The sequence below is a fragment of the Sander vitreus genome, chromosome 11 (genome assembly GCF_031162955.1).
Source record: "Sander vitreus isolate 19-12246 chromosome 11, sanVit1, whole genome shotgun sequence".
In the NCBI taxonomy this organism is placed as follows: Eukaryota; Metazoa; Chordata; class Actinopteri; order Perciformes; family Percidae; genus Sander; species Sander vitreus.
In genome coordinates, this window is record NC_135865.1 from 27,545,810 (window position 1) to 27,572,236 (window position 26,427).

The window sequence follows — 26,427 nt, forward strand, 5'->3', positions numbered from 1 at the left end:
TTTGATGTCTGTTGCTAACCAACTTAGCCATAGCAGGTATCCTATGCATTGTTTCTGCACAGAAGAACTGCTCCGTTAAAGATACCTGCCAGGACTATTTTCACGCGAGCCGTTCGGCCCCAATATCATTTATGTCTCCTTTACAACACCACAGACAACGTACCAATCTCAAACTGGCTTATCCACCTGGCGCACTATTGGCAGGTTTAACACGATGACGATAGAGAAGCGACGACTTTTTCTTTACATTCAGGAAGCCGGCCAACGAAGCGCAGCAACCCGTTGATGCCGCTGTCGCTGCTACGTCACCCGGTTCGTTGGTCTGATTGGTTGAAGGATTATCCAATTGCGTACAGAGTCATTTGAACTATGCCCATTGCAGAGAAAATACATAGACTCCCCAGACTAATGTTCAATCTTAATCAGCTGAAAAATGCGTCATCACAAAGCTGAAAACAGGTTCAAATGAGCACAACCTTAACCCTTGTGTTGTCCTCCCGTCAACCTTGAAAAAAGGTGGGTTTTTTTCGACGTTTTTGACGCCATTTTTTTCACAGTTTGTTTTTGCGTTTTCCAACGTTTCAAATTGTTACATTTTTCTTCTACACATTTTCAGCGCTTATTTCTACGTCCCATATTTTCTGATATAAAACAAAAATTGAAAACACAGAAGTCAACACAAGGGTTGTTAAACATCTACAGCAGTAAAATGCAACATCCACATTAATGCAGCAGGAATATAAATTCAGAAACATCAGATAGACGAAGTCATGGCATTATAGAGCAAATTAAAGCTGTAACGATTAATCGGTTAGTCGATTTTTCACAATTTTCTGATATATTATACACCAAGCATTTCTTTGAAAAGGGAATCTGTTAATAGAAAAATGAGTTGCACCTCTAGAACAAATCGAAACCCTTTCAGATATGTGAGCATGAAGGTTTACTCTTGACCTTGACTACAGATCCATTTAGCTGATCTGGAGCTTTCCACCAGCTTTCACACCATCTTCCTCAGCATACACCAAAGATGTACATGTTCAAATCTCAATTTGTGTGCACACTTTAAAAGACCATTTGTCTAAGTTTAAGTGTAAAAGTGAGATTGAAACTCTGCTGAGGAGCATTACTACCAAAAGCTCCAGAGCTGCAACTCAGTAGACCTTGAGGTGAGATTGTTTCTCAAATATGTCTCCTTGGCATGAAATCTTATCAGAAATTGACTCTTTTTTTATGCATGAGTTGGTCCTTCACATTAAACACTAATTTGTGCACCACATTTCAGCCCTGAGGAGACATAAATCTGCATTTAGCTGCAGATACATCTTGATTATTGAGGATATTTTGCGGTTTGCAGCGTTGACGCTTTGCGGAAAAAGACAGAGCAGGAAGTGTAAGTGAAGTGGGCTGTCCTAATTTTAACAGAGCACCGAAAATGATACCGACAAAATCAGGACATTAGCGACGTGCAGTTTTGTGCAGCTTTATGAATGTGTTCTGTGCTCGGTTTGCAGGAGAGAAATGTGCTTTATGTTCTCTCAGTTGTGCCCAAAGTGGCGACACAAAGACATTAAAAATACATTTCTACCAAACAGCAGTGGGATGAAGCGTCAAATCTGTTGCCTGTTTAGATGCTAAGCTAACAGCTAGCACGTCTACCTGGTCGGCCAGTTTGAGGACAGCCATCTCTGGGTCAGCTCCGGCTGTTCATCCACTCCCTCCGACACCGCAGCACCATGCACGGTGCGATGCTGCGCCCCGCTCCTCCTCCTTCTCCTCCTCCTCTCCTTCCTCCGGACTTCCTGCGGGACTTGTAGCTGTAGCAGCTTGTAGCAGGCTTCTCGTAGCTCTGTAGCAGGCACACAAGTGGCGGGTGATGGTGATGAAGGCCGGGTGCGAGCACCAGGGGCCAGCAGCCCGGCTCCACTCACGCTATCTGAGGCGACGCTGCGGAGCAGAGGCGGCCGCTCGGGAGTCGCAGGGAGGCGGGGAAGCAGGAACGGTTTGACCCAAAACAATCCACATGTATGGCCGCCGCTGCTGCTGCTACTGCTGCTAACGTTTCTGCTGATGCTGGTGATGCACAGAGCTCCCAGGCGTCTCTCCGAGCCATACACTACCCACAGAAGCCTCCCTCCTGCCCGGTCAGTAAAGCCACTAGCCTCCCGGAGAAGCAGCCAGGCTGAATTCAGCTGAACGGAGATCACACAGGAAGTCGGAGCCTGTCTCTCCTCCCGCCTCCTCCTCCTCCTCCTCCTCCTCCTCCTCTCAGATGCAGAAGTGGAGGAGCTGCTTCCTCAGCATCAACAACCAGCACCTCCTCGCTGCTGCCCTCCATTGGACACAGAGGGAACAACACATTTTCAACAGCAGCCTCCAAAAGTAATAAATCAAGGTGCATGAAATTAGACGGTGTTTCCCAACCCAGGGTACTTGTACTCCGGGGGTAACGTTACGTACGGTATTTTATTAGAGCTTTTATTGTGACTTCCTTCTTAACCTTCAACTGAGAGGTTACACAATACCTTACACTTGGAAAGATTGTGGAGCAGAATTTGAAAGAATAATTCAATTCAATTTTTCAATTCAATTGTATTTATAGTATCAAATCATAACAAGAGTTATCTCAGGACACTTTACGGATAGAGGAGGTCTAGACCACACTCTATAATTTACAAAGACCCAACAATTCCAGTGATTCCCCCAAGAGCATGTATAAGTGCGTAAATGCGACAGTGGCAAGGAAAAACTCGCTTTAGGAAGAAACCTCGGACAGACCCAGGCTCTTGGTAGGCGGTGTCTGACGGTTCTATTATCAGCTCTAGCACCTGGACACTGGCATTTTAAACAGGTAGCTAAGTAATTCATAATCAACTGAAATGGTTAGTTAAAATTATTGACTAAACAGTCCAAATAGTTAGCTAAAACTACTGACTAAACAGCTCAAATAGTTAGCTAAAACTACTGACTAAACAGTCCAAATAGTTAGCTAAAACTACTGACTAAACAGTCCAAATAGTTAGCTAAAACTACTGACTAAACAGCTCAAATAGTTAGCTGAAACTACTGACTAAACAGTTCAAATAGTTAGCTAAAACTACTGACTAAACAGTTGTAATAGTTAGCTAAAACTACTGACTAAACAGTCCAAATAGTTAGCTAAAACTACTGACTAAACAGTCCAAATAGTTAGCTAAAACTACTGACTAAACAGTCCAAATAGTTAGCTAAAACTACTGACTAAACAGTCCAAATAGTTAGCTAAAACTACTGACTAAACAGTCCAAATAGTTAGCTAAAACTACTGACTAAACAGTCCAAATAGTTAGCTAAAACTACTGACTAAACAGTCCAAATAGTTAGCTAAAACTACTGACTAAACAGTCCAAATAGTTAGCTAAAACTACTGACTAAACAGTCCAAATAGTTAGCTAAAACTACTGACTAAACAGTCCAAATAGTTAGCTAAAACTACTGACTAGCTAAACAGTTCAAATATTTAACGTTAGCTAAAAGTAATGGATAAACGGTTGAAACACTCAGCTTCACTCCCAAGTAGTAGTAGTACAATGTTGACCAAACCAACCTTAATATTGAATTGTATGAAAAAAAGTAATAATATCCGCTTTTATATAGCTAATAGTGTTATTTGGAACACATTGGGAATCAATGAAGGGGTACGGGAGATCATCTAACAGGACTGTGGGGGTACATCAGATCAAAAAGGTTGGGAACCACTAATATAAGAGACTAGTGTGATGTAGGTTATATGAGGATTAGATCTGTTTAAAGGGGCATATCACTGTTCAGGCCCTTAGACAATTCCGGCGCAAAACGAACCTAGGGGTTATTAACAGATGTGTACCCACTCTGTCGCTCTCTGGGACATGTTTTCATGCTAATCGAATGAGTTTGGAGCTTGAAAGCCACTAGCGTGGACCGCTGATTAGCTTACAACGCTAGTATTCGGGGCACAGGGAACGTAAAAACAAATCGCTATTTATACCACTAAAAAGGCTCAAAATATCACCACACTTCAACGGTAGCATAATGAGGGTCCCTAAATGTTAACCGAAGCATTGAGAACTTTGTAAGTGTACAGACAGTTTATTGAAAAGATAGATTATAAAGACACTTGCGTTCATGTTTACATGCCGCTGGGGGCGTGGCGACCGCCATCTTTTGTAGCTAATACACTAACTATGGAGAAGTACCTACATACAAGCCAACTTCAAAACATTCAAACTATCCCTTTGAGCTACATGACAATAAGTCTTTGGAAACTTTCCACCATCACAAACCCACAACCTTCTCTTTTATGAAATTATTGTTGTAAATGATCAAGATTTTCATACAGAACTTAATGGATGCTAAACGCTGCTGGTAAGGGAAGGAAAACTGTGAAAACACTAAGTTCTTACAAGTCATTCATAGTACAATATATTTATTATTATATATTGAGATTTTGAGCAAATGGTTTAAAACCTGCAAAATCCCAAGAATGGTCCTTAAAAAAAAGAAACAACAAACTTGTAAGCTTTTTAAAGTTTGTTGTTTTGCGTCTGCAATCTCAGATTATTATCCTACTACATTACTGCTCGTGTCATTTCATGTACACAATGTTTCACTGTGGAAACTTTTTTAATCACAGTCATCTCCCCCAGGGGCAGGTTACTTCCCAGTGTTGACGCACACACACACACACACACACACACACACACACACACACACACGCACACACACACACACACGAGACACCACCATGTATTCTTCATGGAGATGCATTCCAAAGGTTCTAGAGGGAAGGAAACTGAAGAGGCTCTTTATTGTGTCTCGAACATAATTAATAAAAAACATCAAAACTCCACCACCACAAGTCCACTGAAGTATATTTCTAGAATAAAGCCTGACATCTGTGTGTTACCGTTCTCAAAATCACTTCACTTTGGCAAAAAACAACCTTCGAGCTAGCAAGCCACATGCTGAAAATGGCAGGTTTTTAAGAAAATTTGGATCGTGCAACAACGTAGGTCTGCTTGGTTCTTTCTGTGAATGATTGTAAAGATTTACAAAGAATATGTTTATGTCATTGAGAGCATGCTGATGTTACCATTTAGAGCAGCCTTACAGGGCCACAATCATCACATGATTTGATTTGATTTGATTTATTGGGATCTCCATTAGCTGGGGGCCATAGCCACAGCTATTCTTCCTAGAGTCCACCCAAAACTTGTGCAGCTATACATTGCCGTGCATAATTACAATAAAAACAACCACCAAACCAAACATTCAATACATCACAGAAAGAAAAACAACCAAAATAATGAGACATAACAACATTCAACTCAGCACCACACAACACAGGACCTAGTTTAAATTAGATGAGATTATGACATTAATCACTTGAAACATGATAAATGATACATGATCAAATGCATGCATTCAACCAATTAGCCTCAAAGCAAACCAACCACACAGCAGCAGGGATATTTGACCTGGGTCAGATAAGCTGCTGCTCAACCAAATGTGAATGATTGTGAGCCATAAATAAGTACCAACTGTACAGGCCTTCTATTTATCAAATGGTTGGTCATATAATTAGAATATCATGAAAAAGTTGATTTATTTCAGTAATTCCATTCAAAAACTTGTATAATGTATACATTCATTCCACTCAGACTGATATATTTCAAGTGTTTATTTCTTTTAATGTTGATGATTAGAACTGACAACTAATGAAAACCCCAAATTCAGTATCTCAGAAAATTAGAATATTGTGACAAGGTTCAAAACTCAAAACCTTTAAATGGTCTCTCAGTCTAGTTCTGTAGGCTACACAATCATGGGGAAGACTGCTGACTTGACAGCTGTCCAAAAGACGACCATTGACACCTTGCACAAGGAGGGCAAGACATATAAAACCCATTCAAACATGTGGGGGAGATTCACAAAGAGTGGACTGCAGCTGGAGTCAGTGCTTCAAGAACCACCACGCACAGACGTATGCAAGACATGGGTTTCAGCTGTCGCATTCCTTGTGTCAAGCCACTCCTGAACAAGACACAGCGTCAGAAGTGTCTCGCCTGGGCTAAAGACAAAAAGGACTGGACTGCTGCTGCGTGGTCCAAAGTTATGTTCTCTGATGAAAGTACATTTTGCATTTCCTTTGGAAATCAAGGTCCCAGAGTCTGGAGGAAGAGAGGAGAGGCACAGAATCCACGTTGCTTGAAGTCCAGTGTAAAGTTTCCACAGTCAGTGATGGTTTGGGGTGCCATGTCATCTGCTGGTGTTGGTCCACTGTGTTTTCTGAGGTCCTGTATTGGTCTTAAGTAATATTCAAATTTTCGGAGATACTGAATTTGGGATTTTCATTAGTTGTCAGTTATAATCATCACATTTAAAAGAAATGAACATTTGAAATATATCACTCTGTGTGATGAATGAATATAATATACAAATTTCACTTTTTGAATGGAATTACTGACATAAATCAACATTTTCATGATATTCTAATTATATGACCAGCACCTGTATACACATTTGCCTCTAGTTTTCAAGGGATATCCCTCTGCTACAGTCTCTCACACACACACACACACACACACACACACACACACACACACACACACACAGTCTGCCAGGGAATCTGGGTCAAAGCACATGAAACTGGCTGTGCAGCAGTGGTGAGTGAGGGAGGGTTTTTTTTTTTTTTTCCATTGTGTGTCTATGAGCTGTCATGCATACTACTGCAAGTGAATTCCCAATTTGTACCTCAGCTATATGATTGTGGAGCGACACTGCCAGTGGCCCCTGCAATATTAAAGCTGGGGACGGCAGTCATTGGGCAAAACTTATAATAACCTTTCAGCATATTGTTACTCAAGTGGTCTGAGAGAAAACTAAACTTCTGCACTTCATCTTGGCTCCATTATTAGGCTTTAGAAAATCGTGCTGGTAACGGGAGACTTTGGCCAATCACAGGTTATTTAAGAATATTTTCAGAATGGTATTTCAGAAAGAGATACAGTAGAGAGAACAAGTATTTGATACACTGCCGATTTTGCAGGTTTTCCCACTTACAAAGCATGTAGAGGTCTGCAATTTTTATCATAGGTACTCTTCAACTGTGTGAGATGGAATCTAAAATCCAGAAAATCACATTGTATGATTTTTAAGTAATTAATTAGCATTTCATTGCATGACATAAGTATTTGATACATCAGAAAAAACATGCATTTAATTTTGGTACAGAAACCTTTGTTTGCAATTACAGAGATCATACGTTTCCTGTAGTTCTTGACCAGGTTTGCACACACTGCAGCAGGGATTTCGGCCCACTCCTCCATACAGACCTTCTCCAGATCCTTCAGGTTTCGGGGCTGTCGCTGGGCAATACAGACTTTCAGCTCCCTCCAAAGATTTTCTATTGGGTTCAGGTCTGGAGACTGGCTAGGACACTCCAGGACCTTGTGATGCTTCTTACGGAGCCACTCCTTAGTTGCCCTGGCTGTGTGTTTCGGGTCGTTGTCATGCTGGAAGACCCAGCCACGACCCATCTTCAATGCTCTTACTGAGGGAAGGAGGTTGTTGGCCAAGATCTCGCGATACATGGCCCCATCCATCCTCCCCTCAATACGGTGTAGTCGTCCTGTCCCTTTGCAGAAAAAGCATCCCCAAAGAATGATGTTTCCACCTCCATGCTTCACGGTTGGGATGGTGTTCTTGGGGTTGTACTCATCCTTCTTCTTCCTCCAAACACGGCGAGTGGAGTTTAGACCAAAAAGCTCTATTTTTGTCTCATCAGACCACATGACCTTCTCCCATTCCTCCTCTGGATCATCCAGATGGTCATTGCAAACTTCAGACGGGCCTGGACATGTGCTGGCTTGAGCAGGGGGACCTTGCGTGCGCTGCAGGATTTTAATCCATGACGGCGTAGTGTGTTACTAATGGTTTTCTTTGAGACTGTGGTCCCAGCTCTCTTCAGGTCATTGACCAGGTCCTGTCGTGTAGTTCTGGGCTGATTCCTCACCTTCCTCATGATCATTGATGCCCCACAAGGTGAGATCTTGCATGGAGCCCCAGACCGAGGGAGATTGACCGTCATCTTGAACTTCTTCCATTTTCTAATAATTGCGCCAACAGTTGTTGCCTTCTCACCAAGCTGCTTGCCTGTTGTCCTGTAGCCCACCCCAGCCTTGTGCAGGTCTACAATTTTATCCCTGATGTCCTTACACAGCTCTCTGGTCTTGGCCATTGTGGAGAGGTTGGAGTCTGTTTGATTGAGTGTGTGGACAGGTGTCTTTTATACAGGTAACAAGTTCAAACAGGTGCAGTTAATACAGGTAATGAGTGGAGAACAGGAGGGCTTCTTAAAGAAAAACTAACAGGTCTGTGAGAGCCGGAATTCTTACTGGTTGGTAGGTGATCAAATACTTATGTCATGCAATAAAATGCAAATTAATTATTTAAAAATCATACAATGTGATTTTCTGGATTTTTGTTTTAGATTCCGTCTGTCACAGTTGAAGTGTACCTATGATAAAAATTACAGACCTCTACATGCTTTGTAAGTAGGAAAACCTGCAAAACCTGCCTAATGACCTCACCATCAGAAGAAATAGAGGAGAGTGACTAGGCAAGGTGCGATTTCGGTTTTTGTATATTGGTTCGTTTTCCTCGAGACCGCAGAGGTGCATTTATTTGTTCTGTATGTTGTATATTAAAAACATAAAAAATTGATCATAAAAAAATTAAAATTCTATTTCAGTCACATCTTATGAAAGCCATTTTTGGCCTAGGAGAGAATAATAATCCTTTAATTACACTCAAAATGACATTTGTCACTTTGTTATGGAGAGTAAAACTTATCCATTGGAAGAGCCTTCCTCCACTGAGCTGGATGTTATTCATCTGCTCTAGCTTTTCCAACGTTTTAGACACAGTAATAATTGTTCAAAATGTGAAATTACATGTTTAATTGAAAAATGTAATATTTTCTTCAGTGCGGGCCCCTAACCCCCCCCACCAAATACGTGAACTTAAGTCATCCACAAACCTAGGGAAAACACTGGCTACAATTTGTGTGTATTAATGTCCATATTCACACACAGTTCAAGTTGTATGAAGAAAATAAACTCGATACACAGAAATTGGAGTTTTATACACAAAAATTTTTTATTCGGTTAAATAAAGCAACAATCGAATAAGAACAGAGGTGGGAAACGTGGAGAAGGTGTGTAAAGGGATCAGCCTGTACAGAGGCCTATCAATACACACAAACAAAAAAATAAACCACATATTTAAAACATTATGACTTGCTCTGCATTTTTCGTATCAAGGCTCTTCTGACCTCGGCCATTCCTTACAGGTTACACTCAGAGTAAAAAAAAAAAAAAAATACATACACACTCTACAATGTTCCTCTTATTTCTCCTAGTTACATGCTCATTTTTCAATTCAGTGTCAAAAGTGGCACCAAACAGAGGCTCATTGTGGCCCGTGTTGGATTGTTTTACCCGGGGAAACATCACAGTTGCTAAATAAAAAGTTACTCAGTCCTAGACCGAGATTAGAGACGACAATGTAGAGTGAAAGTTGAGGGGAGGAGAAAAGTGGCGAGCACATGAATTCATATTTACAAGACGTAATCTAGTTCGTAGCGGACGTACATGTTTTTCTCGTCGTTGTAGACTTGTGGGTAGTGAGCGATGAGGGCGTCCTGTGAGCCGATGTAGATGGAGTTGTAAATCTTCCAGTAGACGTCTCGCACCTTCCTGGCTGGATGGAACAAGCCCTGGAGATACAAGCAACGCAGTAATGAGAGGCTTATTCACAGTGACGTTGAACTTTAGTTATCCAACACATTCAATTAAAGAGTTCGCACCCTGATGATTAAAAATGTTTCACTGTTGCAACACATTTCCTTCCTCAGAGCATTATTCTATAAGTGGTACTAGTTGTGCCGTCACCATCCTGTGTATTTCTTTATCCACAAAACTCAATTCCAAAACAGGTTACCTACTTTAACAGTTATTGGACCAGAAGTACAATATCTGTACTCATGCCAGCTGGTTTTTACAACTAAAACTAAATCTATTAACAATAAGTCTGGATTATTTTTAACTAATCAATTGTTCATTTTATACCACAAATGATGACATAAGTGACCAGTGCTCGAAGTGACATCTACAAATTGGTTATTTTGTCCAATCAAGTAGCACAAAACGCCAATTTTAAATGATATGAAATGGAGAAAAAAAAATGCAAATTCTCAAATATCAGATCCCATGACAATAAAGTGTGTAGTATTTTAAAAAGAATCAGTTGTAAGTTGTTAAAAAAAAATTGCTATCATTAAAAAAAAAAAAAAAATCAACTTCATATTTTTGATAAAATATACAAATACATTTGTTTGTATTTTTAAAAATGAATGAAGTCAGTCACTGACGAATTATCATTAACTTCAATTTCTGGCCTATTTATTATTTGCAAACTTCTTCCATCTAATCTTTGTTTATCAGGTGTCCCATCTTTACCACTGGAGCTGACCCCTTTCAATGTTCTGGTGGTCCTCACCTGTAAGCAGTACTGCAGCATGCGGCAGGGCCCGATGGCGACCCTCAGCCCCTCCAGGGCGCCCATAACCGCCTGGATCACATGAGGCGACGTCTCAAATACATTGGGCCACACGTAGTTCAGCAAGTGGTTGAGGGAGTCTTCACAGCCGAAACCGTAGACGCCCAGAGACATGTGCTGGACCACGGCGCTGGCTGTCTGTCGGTGGACCAGGTCTCTGCAGGAGGACACCAGTACACGGTCAACAGTTATTGGTGGAAATTACAAACCAGAAGCAACATGTTCATTTGTGTCATACATTTTAACTATCACTCTTTTGTGTTTTTACAACGTCCATGTGACAAGGCAAGTATAGAGTGAAAGCCAAGCGTGCGTGCGTGCATAGGGAGTGACGGTGATTAGCTTCAGAGCGAGTAGCGTTCTCTAGAGTCGTAGTGAGAGAAACAAAGTGTCTCCCCTGTTCTTTCTGACCACGGTCGGTAACCTGTAGCAGGAAAAGTTAACCCTCTCCTTGATTTCATGTTGTTTATATTTATGGAGAACAATAACCAGGAAATGAGTCGGGGGGGATGCAACGCTACCAAGCCACGGTCGAGCGGACCAATCACAGTTGTTGCGGTCTGCATCGCCGTGATGTGTAGTTCCATTTTTTTGAGAGCTGCACGTTAGGCCACGGCGTAGGGTTCGTATCTCCACGTAGCTACAGACGTACCCACGGCGTCCATTTAACGCAGAAGCATAAATTGGCCTTTAAGGGAAACCGAGGATACAAAAAAAAAACCTCGTCTTCAGAACTCACCTGTCCATGAGCGCGTCCTCCAGCAGCGGCGTGACGGCGTAGATGTAGTCCTTGCCCATCTCTCCGATGTACTCAAACAGGAAGGAGAGGGACTTGAGCACGCCGTTCTGCACATTGAGCTCAGGCACGCGGTATTCGTTCATGAGCGCCGGCAGCACAGTGAACGGTGAACAGGTCTCGGCGACGATGGCGATGGCCACGGTCGTGCAGACTCTGTTCTGACGCTCCTGGACCTTCAGATTATTGAGCAGCGTGGCCAAGACATCGTGGGGGCTGAGAGGAAGGAGAAAGGAAGAGGAAAGTGGTGGTTAAGAATACATTTGTAAAAAGAAAGACGATATTTCAGAAAATGACATCACTTTACTGTAATGCAGCCTTTAAAACCAGGAAAAGACAACACTTCTGCCATATTACGATATCCAAAATCTAAGACGATATCTAGTCTCATATCACGATATCGATATAATAAATATATTGCCCAGCTGTAGTATGAAATTAATAATTCCTTTTAGACTTCTGAAAATGAGTGAATTTGTACATCAATTTAAGGAAATTAAATCCAATGCTGTACATTCCCTGAACAGAGAAAATTAAACAAACACATTTGGTATTTATGAAGATCTCGACGGCACTCACCCGATGGCTTTGGCGATGTAACCAAATGTGTTGACAGTAGCTCTGCGGATGGCCTTTTTGTGAGCCTTCAGCAGCTCCAGCAGTTCGAAACAAATCCTCATCCACTCCCTGGCCGACACATATTCAGCACCCCTAGAATATACACGACAAGTTAGGATACAGATACTAGTAATGCACCACAATCAGATCCATAGGGGGTGTCAATCTGGAGGTTTTATTCGACCCACCTGTCAGCGATCCTGCCCACCAGGTCGATACAGTTCTCCTGCACTTTCTCGTGTCTGTTCTTCAGGATGGGAGTCAAACGAGGAAGCAGGTCTTTGATTGGCGGAGTCATCTTGTGCATACCTGAAATGAGAAGAAAAATGATCCAACAGCTATCCAAAAGCTTCCTTCTCTAAACCCTGAATCAAAGCTAAAAACGGGGTTATCCTTGAAAATGCGCCGATCGTTGATGCAATGAGGAGACATACCGATGACGTTAACGATGGCCTTCAATGCTCCCAGGATGCTACCCAACACCTCCGGGTACTCCTCTCCCAGGTACTCGTACAGCACCACACCCAAGTGACCCATCAGCTTTTCCTGCGGTGACAGACAAACAGAACAGCCATTAGTTTCTAGAATACGTTTTATGGTTGTGTCTTCGAGTCTGTGTGTGTGTCTTCATAGTTTACCTCCTGGCAAGTCTTCATGACCACGGCTGTACGGGAGATCAGGTCGGCAGCCTGCTGACGGACTTTGGCGGACTTGTTGTTGAGACGCCACAGCACCGTACCACAGATCTGAGGCAGGTAGGGTTTCACGCGCTTCCCGAGGGCGTTCACCACTGTGCCGAAACCATTCAGCATCACGGAGTCCTGGAGGAAATCGAGAAGGGGTGAAATTAACAAAACAGAAAAACTCCGCGAAGAGAGGCTTCATCTTGTGCTCGAAAATCTCGACGTTGCATCATATATATCCTCCCTCTCACCTCCGTTGTCTGTTCCTGGAAGGCATACAGAATACCGTCGATCAACTGCTCCTCCAGCTTGTGGTCGATGTCAGCTGCACCCAGGTTGCCCATGATCTTCTCGATGGTCTCCATCACCATCTTTCTGTACTGCTCCGCCTCGTCTTTCAGGTCATCAACGATGCGAGAAATGATCTCTGCTGCTCCCACTTTGTTGGCCAGCTCCACTGTGGTGTCCACCAACTGTTCGGGGGGAGAGAGACCACATGAAAATCATGTGTGGGAGGTGTGCAAACGCTATAGAAAATCCCATACACCCCACAAACAGAAAAAAAAGATCACAACATTTCTTGTTTAAAGAGCTCTGGTGAGGACAACGGTAAAATTCCTACAGTATGGTAAATCTATTTTTATACTCGCAAGTTTTGAGTTTAGGCAAAATATACAATGCCACAACTGTACAAAAAAGTTGATATTTTGTGTAGCTAGCTCAGGCTCTTGACATTAAGTGAAGCAGCACACATCAAACCACAACATTTTAAATTACATCATTTGCATCACGTTTTGGAACATGATGCAAATTCATATGAATATCTAATTGTAACCAACGGGTGCAGGTTGAGAACAGACGAGGAATAAAACATCAGGTCTGATAGCTCTCGTGTTGGTGTTAATCTAGCAAACAACTAGCCCTGATCTGAACCACGGACTGGTTGAACAGGCGAGAATAGTTCGCAGGAAGCAGCCTACATCTTAATCCAATAAAGACAGGCTGTGGCACATAGTAAGTTCTGCTGAATGCATTTTTTTTTTTTTAAAACATCTGAATATATACACTTCAGGATTTAAATCACATGTAAAAAGGTAATTATATTGATCTAGTGTCAGAGGAATGGACAGTCAAGTTGTTGATATTTTTAGGCATCTTGAGTTAAACACAAACTTCTGTTTGCTAACCTGTCTGTAGTTGCGTCGGTCCAGAGCCATCCTGTGCTGCCAGAAGTGCTTGAAGAAGGGGGGCAGGATCTCTGTCTTAATGTAGTTGGCTTCTACACCGTCCGTGCCACAACACTGCTTCACCACCTATGAGACAAAAGCACAGATGCAGGTCAGAGAAGGACGCTGAGGACATCAACAAGGTTGCAGTGTTTCTTTGGACCTCTGGCATTCGAGTTCAGACACAATGCTGATTAGTCCGGTGTAACCAACGGGTGCAGGGTGAGAACAGAGTAGACGCAGTTATCCGCTCTGCCAATTCTCATGCTGGTGTTCATCTAGCGACATACTAGCCCTGACGCAACCATGTAGTGGCTGAACAGGCGAGAATGAGTCGCAGGAAGTTAGCCAACGTTTATAGAAGCATGTTTGTTTTTTTGGCTACAGAAGTATGCAAGACAAGTTATTCTTCCCCCTCGCTTACCTTGAGTACAATCTTCTTCATCTCCTCGTCAGGGGACTGGAACTCTCTGATGAGGATCAGCATCACCTCTCTGGTGTAGTAGTTTGCATACTCGGCGTCCATCAGTGGGATCAGGTAACCGATAGCTTTCAGGAAAGCAGCCAGACCCTGGCAACAAAGAGTGACAAAAAGTATTGTCAATACAAACTCCGCTTACGACTTGCAGATTAATAATCAATGCATTTGTCTGATGCTCCAATGAGACTTTATGGCAAGCAAATATCCACCCTGTTCTTCCCTCCAAAAACATGACTTCTTACCTTTCCTCTGTGCTGTCTGATACCCTTCCAGAGCGGCTTGAGGACCGAGTCAAAGGATTCGATACCGTAGGGCGTAGCAGCTTCAGCGAGGGCAGCTATAGCCAGGGCACTGATGGTCCTCACCTTCTGCTGCTCGTCCACCAGACCTGTGGCGTCACACGGTGAAAAACAAAACAGTCAGAGGTTGAGCACATTTCATTCGCGACATTATGACCATGTTTATGAAACTGTATCTGCAGGTTTCGTACAACTTGAAGTACTTTTTAAATCCATTTTAGGGTTCAGATTAGGGTTTATATTTTTAGTTAGTAGTTATAGTTAGTATTTATTCATGTAACAATTTATAAAAAACAAAAAAAGAACAAAAGAAACAGTAAACTGGCATTAAAACAAATATATTTCACTTGCACTCTTTCTACTTTGTACTGCAACCGCTGCACAACCATTTCTGGGATAAATAAAGTTCTAATCTCATGTTATTAATTGCACATACTCAGACGATTGATTTCATATAAACTGTGGTTGAATCATTTTAAAAGTAGACCAATGGACTTTTTTTTTGGGGGGGTCAAATTGAGATTTGTGAATAATAAATTTGTGAAAATAAAACCTAAAAAAGGCTGTAATGAACTGCATTTAACATTAATTAAGTCTGCAAGGACCTGCAAACACCATTAAATGCAAACATGACTGACCGTGTTCGATGATCTCCACCAAGCTGCGCAGGTGGGGCAGAATGGCGCAGCCCATGAGGATGGCGATCTGCTGCACGATCTTGATGCCCGTGTGCCTGGCCTGCCAGGACTTCTTGCTTTTACACACGGCTTTGAGAAACGGCAGGAGAGAGGGAATACCAAGAGCAGAGGCCACCACGGCGAAGGCTCGGGCTGTAGTGTTTCTGACATACTCGTCCATGTTGTCGATATCGGGTCGCATTGTGGAGATCATCGTGGCCAGACCGGCCGCCTGAGGCAGACAGAAGGAGACGAATGTCAAATATCTGAGTCAGATCTCCAGACATTTAGTGACCAATTGAAATCAGAGACGCAAAACGGCTTTTCTTAAAAATAAACTAGATATTTTCATAATAAACTTCAATAATGTTTGGGGATGACCCTTGGCTAAAGTGGCAATTAAAATGAAAATAAAAAGGTTCAGCTATCGTGATTCATGTAAATTCTGCTGATCAGAAATGACAAAACACAGGAATAACTAATATAACCCCTGACAGCACCAGTCAGCAGACTTACAACTTAAACAGAGAGTACTTCCTAAAATTAAAATTCAAGAGGTCAACAAGTCTGCATAAAATCAACAGTGGCAAAAAAAAAAAAATCTAAATTCTGTCAATTGAATATCTAAAATTGTAACCAACGGCTAGCTCAGGCTCTTGACATTAAGTGAAGCAGCACACATCAAACCACAACATTTTAAATTACATCATTTGCATCACGTTTTGGAACATGATGCAAATTCATATGAATATCTAATTGTAACCAACGGGTGCAGGTTGAGAACAGACGAGGAATAAAACATCAGGTCTGATAGCTCTCGTGTTGGTGTTAATCTAGCAAACAACTAGCCCTGATCTGAACCACGGACTGGTTGAACAGGCGAGAATAGTTCGCAGGAAGCAAGAGTGAGCGTAAAAAATAAATAAATAAATAAATAATGTGCCCCACATTACCTTTGCCAAGTTGGAGATGATTTCTCGGCCTTCTACTCTGGCATAGTAGTCCTCATCAATCAGCAGGGGCTCAATCACCACCAGGATCTGGACACAAAGAGGGCGGTTAGTGAAGTTGGTAAAGTTCCTCACATGCAATCCACAAAAAACAAGTGCGCATCTTTTTCACACGGAGCCTACCTTGTGTACGTATGGTCGAACCAGGTCATCCAGTTTGTAGAGAATGCGGTCAATGACTTTAACCAGCAGATGGCGCTCCTGGTCCTCCAGGGTGGGCGACATGAGCAATGGCAGGATCTGATTGAACAGGGGGCCTGCTCCAAATTCACGAGCTTTATCTGTGATCTGACGCAGAGCGGCCTGGAGACGAGAGAGGGGAGAGGATTAATCACGGACTTGACAGACCGATGGACTTCAGTCTTAACAGATCGGATGATTTCTGTCCGCGGCTCCCAGCAGCATGGTGGTCAACACTTAGACCTCTGCTGAAAGCTGCAGCTCCTCTGAGGGGAGATTCTTTAGCAAGCAAATATTCACACCGCAGCCACATACAGGCTCAGTGCTGGGTGTTGATCTTGCATAGGTGCCGTTGTTGTGCTTAGATAAGAAATGGAGGAGCTCAAGGAGAATATAGAACATTTGGGGACCGTTTTAATAAAAAGGGACACTGGAAATCATATGTAAGGAAATAACAGCGACAAACCTTTCTCATGGGCGGTGTTCCATTTTTAATTTTCAGCAGCAACTTCATGATCTTTCTCTCTTTCTGCTCCTCAGGGCTCAGCGTGGATTCGTCCACCTCAACCTAACACAAACATGCAGAGCTATCCATTAACACACGTTATGTTGAAATTCAGACAGAACAAACACCTCAGCGGGTTTTTTTTTTTTAACGCATGTTGTGCGCACAAATTTGATGCTCACCAGCAGTTTGTCAAAATACTGGATGTCATCCGGTTTGAGGAAGGGGAGGTTTCCAGAGGGCTGGTCATTCATCTGTTTCGTGGTGCGGTCCTCCACTTGCATGTGGAAGCCCGTCATGCCTCCAATGGGCGTAGGCGTGGCCGACAGCTTACGTGCCGGAGTTCGGATCGGCACGTAGCCCGCTGGTGGAGGCAAGACCTGTGGAGAAGATCAAGAAACTGTCAGTTACGTGACCACTTTTAAATTTATATTTACTCATGCTTTTGTCACTAGAGAATATTTATTAAAAAAAAATAAAAAAGGGGGGGGGGACCTTGTATCCCTCTGGGAACATGGCATCAAGCTCGTCGTCTGTGAGAGGCCGGTTCCTCTCATCAATCTCCCTCTCCCACCTCCACGCCTGCAGCTGCTCTGGAGTCATGCTCATCAGGTGACCTGACGGAAACAGAAGAGGAAACTGATTTTAAAAGCACAGTTAAACCATGAAGGGGCTTGAGGATCCTTGTGACTACAATATAGCTTCTGCAAATGTGGTTCCTTCTTTTTTTAACTCCCTGAATACAAACAAAGACCACGAGAATGGTAGACATTAAAAGTTAGTCACGTACTAGAAATAAAGAAGCAAAATAGAAAATGATAATGCACCAAAAACGTTAAGGCTTATTTACCTGGTGTTGGGGTAGCCATGTTCATAGCTGGCGTGCCTATGGGCGTTTTTCCTGGGGTAAGTAGTGGTGTTGAGGATCCCATCTGACTGGCGGGGGTTTCATCCCACCGAGACTTCCTCTTACTGGCCCCTGGGGTCGGAGTCTCGCCCACGGACTCATCTCCTCTGTCTGTGCGAGGCGTTTCAGCCCAGCCACTCCCGTGTCCCGGGGTCTCCCTTTCTGTCTTCGGGGTTTCGTCCCAGCGGTTCTTGCGTACGCTTCCCGTGGCTCCACCATGACCAGGCGTGGCATGGCCCGGCGTGTCCCTGCCAGGGGTGGCAGCGCCAGCAGGCGTGTGACTGGGAGTGGGGTCCCACATGCGGGTACTGGGAGTGGCCCCCGGGGTCTCGCTGCCTTTAGGGCGGCCGGGCGTTTCATCCCATCGGGTGCTTGAAGGCGTGTGTGCGGGGGTGTGTCCTGGCGTGTGTCCTGGAGTCTACGAAGGACCAGAAACAAAGAAAATATGAGATTTAAAAAACATGCGTGAGAATCTACAACTTCAAAATAGTTGTCCTGTATTACTGGATTCCCTCTTGTTACCAAGTTACGTTATAGAGGAGTACTTATGAGGAATTAACTAGAATATCTTTAGCCACTACAAGGCGCCTATGGTTGCTCACCTCAGAAGAGGAGTCGGCCTGGTCCCAGGTGGAAATCTTTTTGGGTGTAGTATTACCGGTAGTTGGGGTTTGGTCAGCTGTCTGGTCCCAGCGGCGCTTACGTTTTGCGGCGGCGGCAGCAGCTTGTGAGGCAGCGGACCCGTTGACAGCTTTCAGGTCCCCAGATTTGGCCTTCTCTGCCAGCTGCTGACGAATCTCTCTCTACAAGTAAAAATGCTCAAAAACGTCAGAAAAATAAACGATAACTGTGCTGCAACAAACCACAGGACTCTATATATCACCATCTGGAAATAAATTGCAGTAAAAAGAAAACTGAGCGGCTGCACACCTCCTCTTTTGACAGGTTCTGCTCCAACATGACGTCCACGTACGACCTGACTTGCAGCTTGGGGTCCGGCGTTTTGCCCCCTGCGCGAAAGAGCACGAAGAAGAACAAAGGACACTCATCAGTATACACTCTAGGGACCCAAGTTATTACAAACACAGCAAGCACAACACAGCCAGCTAACCCAGACTCTCTTTACCAACAGATTAACTTACGTTCCTGTTTGTTTTTTTTTTTATAAACAGCTGATGCACAAATCATTCCTAGTGAATTACATACAAATTTACATACATTTGTCTTTCTTACATACAGTCATATCATTCTAATGAAAAACAAGCAGATACATAGAGAGAAGAGCTGAAGTTGTGGTGCTTTCTTAAAGTGGATTAAGAAGTTATAGCCATCACTGATGCAGGGGTCCTGGGCTGTGCTCTTCAGAATACGTACACTTTCAGTGCCAAGGGTCCCTCTGCAGTCTGACTTCAACCGGCAGAAAAGAAGCCTAGAAAATTTCTCTTTACCATTAGTAACACTTTGGAAAAGGGTTTGAACTCACACACAACAGTATACCACCTGTGTTGCATTGATTTACAGCACTCAAAAAAACAAGGCATCTTCTTGGGGTATAACCACAAAACTAGAAAAAGAAATCATATGGCGACCATGTGGCCCAGTTCCCAATTATTCATACTAGCATATAAAAATGAAGTAAAGTATTTGAGGCCACATCTAGGAATGACATTTGCACAAAATGTGAGCATCTACGCTAGCATTCAAATATAAAAAAAAAAAAAATGAGGCAAAAAATGATGATGAATCTAGCCCAACTGTCAGAAATATGACAATACGACATGCCAGAGCCACATTGACTTGTCATAACAGCAGTGGTTATTGTCCAATCATTGTACATTTAGATCTTGACTTCATTTTCAGGACAAAGGCGACTGATAAAATATGTAGTCAATTATTTGGGCGGTCGTTTTCCATCATGAATGCATGGGATTGCTTTTAAATCTAAATTTGTATGAAATTGATAAGCCAAATAATAAAAACTTAAAAAAAGGCTCTTGGGGTGTGAGGTTTGTTGTAGCTGGGCTGGGATTCCCCTCAGAGGCCCCAAACAAGCAGCCAGTGGACCCTGACCAAACTGACAAGTGCACAGTTCTCTGTGTTCCCCATAACCTACACAGGATGAGTTGCTGCACCCTTAACAGAGTGCAGTACAGGACTGGCAAAGCAGTACTGCTGTAGGAGAGAAATTAAGGACAGTTAGTATGGGCCTGTGGTATTGTGGTACACAATTTTCTTGATAACATATTTCTATTTTACAGAGAGAGTTGTAAAATAGAAATATATTTACACAATAACTTTGCACAAAGAGCTCTCTCTACATGCAGGCTTCAGACAAGCCCTACCTAGACCAAACCTTAAGCACTCGGGCCATTTAAGCTCACATTGTCGGCGAATGTGAAGATGCAATAAAAACGGAAAGAAAGATTAACTAGCTGGGTCAGGTTCTTGCATGTGTCTACTCGCACAACGCCATTTCCAGGCACAGTTTTTACGTCCATTTATTATAAAAAAAAATTATAAATTCATTAGCCTAATCTTCAGGTCTATAAGAAAAGCTGGCTACACTTGGCTATAACTAACTTGTCACCTTGCATATCTACCAAGTTTGACAAGCCAACAGAGGTGGTTACTGTAAGTAACCACAAGACTCTTGAATTACAGCCCAGACAAAGAGACACTGGGAAGACAAATTAGACCGGATTATGACCCGATATATATGATCCTAAATTGACTACGCCAAGGGACCAAGCATTTTTCTCTTCACTGCCTGCCTTGGGACCTAAAACAGTCCATGAGGGAGCAGGTTGTCGTCGTTTTTAAAAGTTACAGAGCTTGGCATGGCATAGCACAGTTCATTGGTAGGTTAATTTCACCTTAGCTAACCCTCAAACTTAAATTCCTCATATGCTACGACAAAAGGACACTTCCCTTTCCCATCATTATTTAGGCTGAAGCCAACACGGGATTGTTAACCCTTCGACTCACATACAACCTATCTGCGACCCACGTTTGTTAGGTGTACAACATTGAAGAACCTAACCACCTCTCCCACTGAAAATGCATGGTAACCCTATAGTTTGTTTCAATTTATTTTATTGCACGCACCAGGATAAAACTGATTTTTAACATCATGAAAATATTTTTCCAAACCAGAATACTTAAGAGAAACTTTGAGCCCACACTGACAGTTGTTGCAAAGTTGAAAGTCGATACATATGTAGATCATATATTAGGAAGAAAACGTACAAGGACACAAAATGTTCTTGGACCACAGAGGATGACCACGGGGAAGGCATCGAGTCTGGGAAGCAAGCTATTGCATTGTGGTCGAAGGGTTAAAAACAGCAAAACTATGGGTGTGAAACCATTGGTAGTCATGGGGGCCACAAAAAAGTGAACCGTGAAAAAAAGGGGGAACAAATAGGGAAGATGTAATGAAGTCAAAAAATATAAAAATTTACCATCTGCAAAAGGGTCGAGACGCTCCGGTGAGATGATCATCTGTCTGCGCCGGGCTTTGTATTCATCTTCCCGCTCTGCGATCTTTGGTGGACGATGCTCTGCAAATGGGTCGTACTGCAAAACAAAGATGGCGGATAGAGTGCAAGTGTATTTCTAAACTGAAAAGTAGAAGACCCTTTTCAGGGAACAAAAAAGAAACTGCTTGAATTCTGCTTTATTCTACGATATCACATAACTCGAAAATAATGCATTTCATAGCAAGAACACAGGGATGAAACCATGATGTTTAAGACAATAAATCAACACATACTTGCTCGTCTGACTGAGGAATGGCATTGAGTATCGCCACTGGTGCATGGTACCCTGGCTTCTTCTGTCCCAACAAGCTTGTTGTTGAATCCTCTTCATCATCCTGAGGAAAGAAAGAGAAACAAGAGTCTAATCAAATCTCACCAAAAAGGCAAGACTCTCCTAGCTCATATGCAACAAGCAAAGTGGAGCAGTCAAGCTCCCCAAAAAAAAAAAACTGTGGAATTGGGATAGAATAAGGTAACAGCCAAAAGTAACAGTATAATAACACTATTTAGATAAAAAAGGAAGATCTGTAGTTTACATTAAAAGACTTTGCAACTACTCTGGATAAATATTTATATGAAAATACTTACTTCCTCCTGTTCATTGGCAGCGATTGAAGTGACATAACCCGCAAAACGGCTGTCGCTGCCTCCGTAGATCTCCTGGTCATAAAAGCCAGTGGAGTCCAGGCCCACCCCCTGATCTCCCTCCTCCAGCAGGGTAGCCTTCATCCCCTGGATCTCCAGGATCTGGGCCTCGATGTCTACAGGGAAATCAAGAAAACAAACGAGAGGGTGAGAAACTGCATAATTAACCAACAAATCTGACCCTGCGGCACAAACATGTTTAAGACCAATTACCTACGAGCAGTGGTGGAATGCAACTAAATTACAATTACTTAAGTACAAATGTGAGCTACTTTTGATTTTTTTTTTCTTCTTTCCCCATGCTGCTTTCTACTTCTACACCACTACATCTCAGAGGGAAACACTGTACTTTTCTACTCCACTACATTTATCTGACAGTTTAGTTACTTAAATTAAGATTTTTGAACACAAAGCAAATGAAGATATTGTAAAATAGGTTTTGTTATAAATTAAACTACGCAACAGATTATACAAGTACACCTGAAACAATTAGCTGGTTAATCAATTAGTAGTACATTGGAAACTATTTTGATCATTAGGGTGTGTGTGCGTTTTTATTTTTTATTATGTAAAAACATTTTACGGTTCCAGCTTCAGAAATGTGAAGATTTGCAGCTTTTAATCAATTATTTAATTGTATTAGTAATACTAATAATGTTGAGGTTTGGTCGGTTGGTTTCGACAAAACAAACATTAGGAACAGTGTCACTTTGGGATACTTGAGACAACATTTCTCACTTGTTTTTTTTGGGAATTTGAGGCCTTTATTTATATAGGACGGCTGAAGACATTAAAGGGGAGCGAGAGAGGGGGGAATGACATACAGCAAAGGGCCGCAGGGTGGAGTCAAACCTGCGGCCGCTGTGTCGAGGAGTAAACCTCTATGGGCGCCTGCTCTACCAGGTGAGCTACCCAGGCACCCATTTCTCACTTTAAATTTCTTTTTTTTTTTAAAACAAAACAAACAAATCAATCAATCGATTAATGGATAAAATCAGCAGATTAATCCAAAATGAAAATCATTAGTTGCAGTCTGATTCAAAATGAGCTCAGCTCAACCAACTGCGCCTGTAAAATCCTGCTTTTACATTATTAATGCATGAGTAACAATAATCTAATGATATTATATATTAAAGTAGAACAGTCACAGGGGACATTATTCTGCATTGAGTCATTCTCAGTGTTGGGGAGTAACAGAATACATGTACCGGCGTTACATATTCAGAATACAAATTATGAGTAACTGTATTCCGTTACAGTTACAATTTAAATAGTTGGTATTTAGAATAGTTACTTTACATTCTCCTGCGTGCTGATTTACTAGCCCCAGAGCCGTTTGACATGTTAGCTAACGTTAGCTAAAATTAGCTCGTGGTAGCTTAGACTGCGGTTAGATTTTTGTAGTATGCAGTTCTGGACTACAAATACAAAAATCTATCTGCTTATTTAGGTACACATTCAGCCAGTTGGAACAGAAGAACACACCAGAATAGGCCTGTTTAGTAAGCTGTATGTGATGGCCGCATTCCTACATTATAAAATGCAATTCAATGTGGAAGTAATCCAAGTATTCAGAATACGTTACTCAGATTGAGTAACGTAACACGTTACAAATTACATTTTTGGGCATGTATTCTGTACTCTGTAACGGAATACGTTTTGAAAGTATTCTTCCCAACACTGGTCATTCTTCATAATATCTCCCGATTATAATTATACTTTTACTAAAGTAGGGTTGGAGGACGTTTTTTGTAACAGTATTTTCACAATGTAGTTTTGGTACTTTTACTTCAGTAAAACGATCTGAATACTTCCTCCACCACCATTTCTTTTACTGAAGTGTTTAAATTAAGTAATTGTACTTGTAGTAGAGTCTTTACCGAGTGTACTTTGTAGACCAACGTTACTTTACTAAAGTGAGGATCTGAAGGTCTTCCACCACTTCTTTTGTTTCAATGAAGTACTTTTACTTGTAACGTTAGTGGAGTATTCTCACAGTGTGTATCAGTAACGTTACCTTTAACGAAGTAAAGGATCTGAATACTTCTTCCACCGCTGATTACAAGATACAGAGGCAATAACAGTTAACATGACACAAATAGCTTGCCATTATGCGTAACGTGTGGTCGAGTGTTGTGGTTCTATGAAGCTATTGCTAACTGGGATAGCCAAACGACACCCATATTCGCATTTAAACGACAATAATAGTGATTAGGCAATGTACTAGTCATACAATAAAACATATGCTTGGATATTAATCTGATCACGTCGACGAGTCTGGTGGCGAAGTTGCATATAAATATCCATAAAGGGGCAACTCTTGCACGTTGACGGTAACTAACTAGCTAGCTAGTAGCTAAGCTACAAAGCTATCAACCAGCGCCATTATCTCAGACGTCCGCGTTGCGTCGTTCCACGGCCTGCTGCTTATCGCGTTTTAAAACAACACATTCATACATGGGAATGTGCTCCAAACACTGCGACATTTACTACATCATTCCGTGACACATCCTAGCATGAAAAGTAATCGGAAACCGAAGCTATTTAGTGTTGTTTTGCAAATAATTTACCTTCGTGCGTTTTGGCGATCTTCGCCATTTTGGTGGTGGTTGTTCGAGTCTGAAACCGGAAGTGTGTTAATCCAGAGTTCCGTTACCAAGAATAAACCATGCCCCCTTTTATAAAAGAAGGAAAATAAAACAATATAGGCCTATATCTATATATATCCTTCACATTTATATTTCTACAAATGTATAGATATTGAAAACGAATGTAATTTTTGCAATAATAAACCATAATCTGCAACGCATTTATTTTACCATTGTATTCATTCAGTTAGGCTACTTTTTGGACTGGAACGACACATAACATGTTATGTAAAATCAATCATCAATCAAAGAATCCTAACAAAAATATATATAATTCTATATTTTTAACATTTTAATTAATTGAAAAACTATTGGTTTTATTTGGTAAATTTTACTACAGCCTGTTTTGTGAATATATTAACACTCTCAAACATATAAACACTAAAACAAAGTAACAAAACTGCATGCCTTACTATACATTCGTATTATTGAAGTTTATTTATCTCCATTATACGTTTTTATTAACACTATTTTTTTTATTTATTTTTATTTTAAGTCATATTCTTTTTTCTCTGGCTCATGATATTGAGCAATGAAATGTATCATTGAATGTTGTTTTTTTCAATAAAGATATTTAAAAATAATAGGAGCTCAAATGAATACATCAGGAATAACATATACCATCTTTAACTCACAGCCCACAGCAAGATTCTTTGCTTTATGGAGAAATGAATTGGCAATAAATCTAGTAAGGTCTTAAACAAAGTTTAATAAGTTTCCTCTAAAATCTTGCAAAAAAGACAATAGAGAGATGTAGACTTGATATTGAATATTCTTGCACTTTCTCTGAACTGGAAGAAGAAACAACCTGTCATTTATTTTATCATTTTGTGTACCAGAATATTTTTGGGTTGATGATCAAAATTCAAGGAATGTTGTTTTGTCCAGAAAAACAGTCCAAACCTCATGTGTCATCTACTCAAGTACTGTATACTTAAAATTCGAGGTAGCCTAACTTAGGCCTACTTTACTTTGCGAGTATCTCCATTTTATGTAACCTTATACTTTTACTCCACTACATGCAGTAGCTAATATTGTACCTTTTAGCCCACTACATTTGCCAGCTTTATTTACGATTGCAATTTTCATCCTCTCTCTGTCCAGTGAGACCAGACAACTTTTTAGTTTTGATACTTTAAGTCCATTTTCTGATAAATACTTTTACTTAAGTAACAGTTTTGAATGCATGACTGCATTTTCACAGTGAAGTGGGATCTGAATACTTCTTCCACTACTGATCCACACAAATAAACTACGGTAAATTGAACTATAATACGTATATAATTAGCCTAATTCCCTAAATAATATCTGAAAAGACCACACAGTGGCTGTGTGTAACCTTAAAAAGTACACTGAACTTAAGTGTAAAGGTAACACAGGGCAACAGAAGAGAAACATGAGCCCGCATCTCGTGACATTCCTGCAAAACACAAACGTCAGTAATCTCAGGTGACGAACAACAGAACTGGCCAATAAAAAACGCTCAGTGGGTACGAGTCAGCCAATGGCAGTCCGATATTCGCAGAGTGCGTGTCGTAAGGGGGCGGGGTAAATCTGTGGTTGCTGCTAGCCTTT

The 26,427-nt window shown here is 41.6% G+C and overlaps 2 protein-coding genes and 1 long non-coding RNA gene across 7 annotated transcripts in view; 1 reads left to right on the plus strand and 2 right to left on the minus strand.

Moving 5' to 3' along the window:
- ankrd44 (ankyrin repeat domain 44) overlaps window positions 1-1,784 on the minus strand; it is a 44,156-nt gene extending 42,372 nt beyond the window's left edge. For both annotated transcript variants that reach the window (XM_078262614.1, XM_078262615.1), the window contains exon 1: window positions 1,660-1,784. In XM_078262614.1, coding sequence (XP_078118740.1) covers window positions 1,660-1,686 — 27 coding nt within the window. In that variant the 5' untranslated portion in view covers window positions 1,687-1,784. The remainder of the gene's footprint in view (window positions 1-1,659) is intronic.
- On the plus strand, window positions 1,758-12,107 carry LOC144525627 (uncharacterized). The gene is made up of 2 exons (XR_013502694.1): window positions 1,758-2,395; window positions 10,524-12,107. It is a non-coding gene; the product is annotated as an uncharacterized LOC144525627 (long non-coding RNA).
- Window positions 9,153-24,850, minus strand: sf3b1 (splicing factor 3b, subunit 1). Of its 4 annotated transcripts, XM_078262611.1 has the most exons (24): window positions 24,775-24,850; window positions 22,148-22,320; window positions 21,793-21,894; window positions 21,482-21,596; window positions 18,951-19,030; window positions 18,623-18,823; window positions 17,964-18,438; window positions 17,609-17,730; window positions 17,296-17,493; window positions 17,075-17,176; window positions 16,552-16,731; window positions 16,372-16,458; window positions 15,380-15,650; window positions 14,685-14,830; window positions 14,386-14,532; window positions 13,923-14,048; window positions 12,987-13,208; window positions 12,691-12,873; window positions 12,487-12,598; window positions 12,241-12,361; window positions 12,014-12,145; window positions 11,378-11,650; window positions 10,579-10,795; window positions 9,153-9,796 (listed from the first exon to the last, which is right to left on the minus strand). In XM_078262611.1, the coding sequence occupies exons 1-24, from the start codon at window positions 24,800-24,802 to the stop codon at window positions 9,638-9,640; spliced, it is 3,972 nt and encodes a 1,323-aa protein (XP_078118737.1). In that variant the 5' UTR covers window positions 24,803-24,850; the 3' UTR covers window positions 9,153-9,637. The 4 variants fall into 4 exon arrangements, 3 of the variants coding, with proteins under 3 accessions (XP_078118737.1, XP_078118738.1, XP_078118739.1); XM_078262612.1 differs by lacking the exons at window positions 21,482-21,596; window positions 21,793-21,894; window positions 22,148-22,320; window positions 24,775-24,850 and adding an exon at window positions 19,395-20,159; XM_078262613.1 differs by lacking the exons at window positions 9,153-9,796; window positions 10,579-10,795; window positions 11,378-11,650; ... (14 more) ...; window positions 17,964-18,438; window positions 18,623-18,823 and adding an exon at window positions 19,395-19,449.
- Window positions 24,851-26,427: the final 1,577 nt, after the last annotated feature.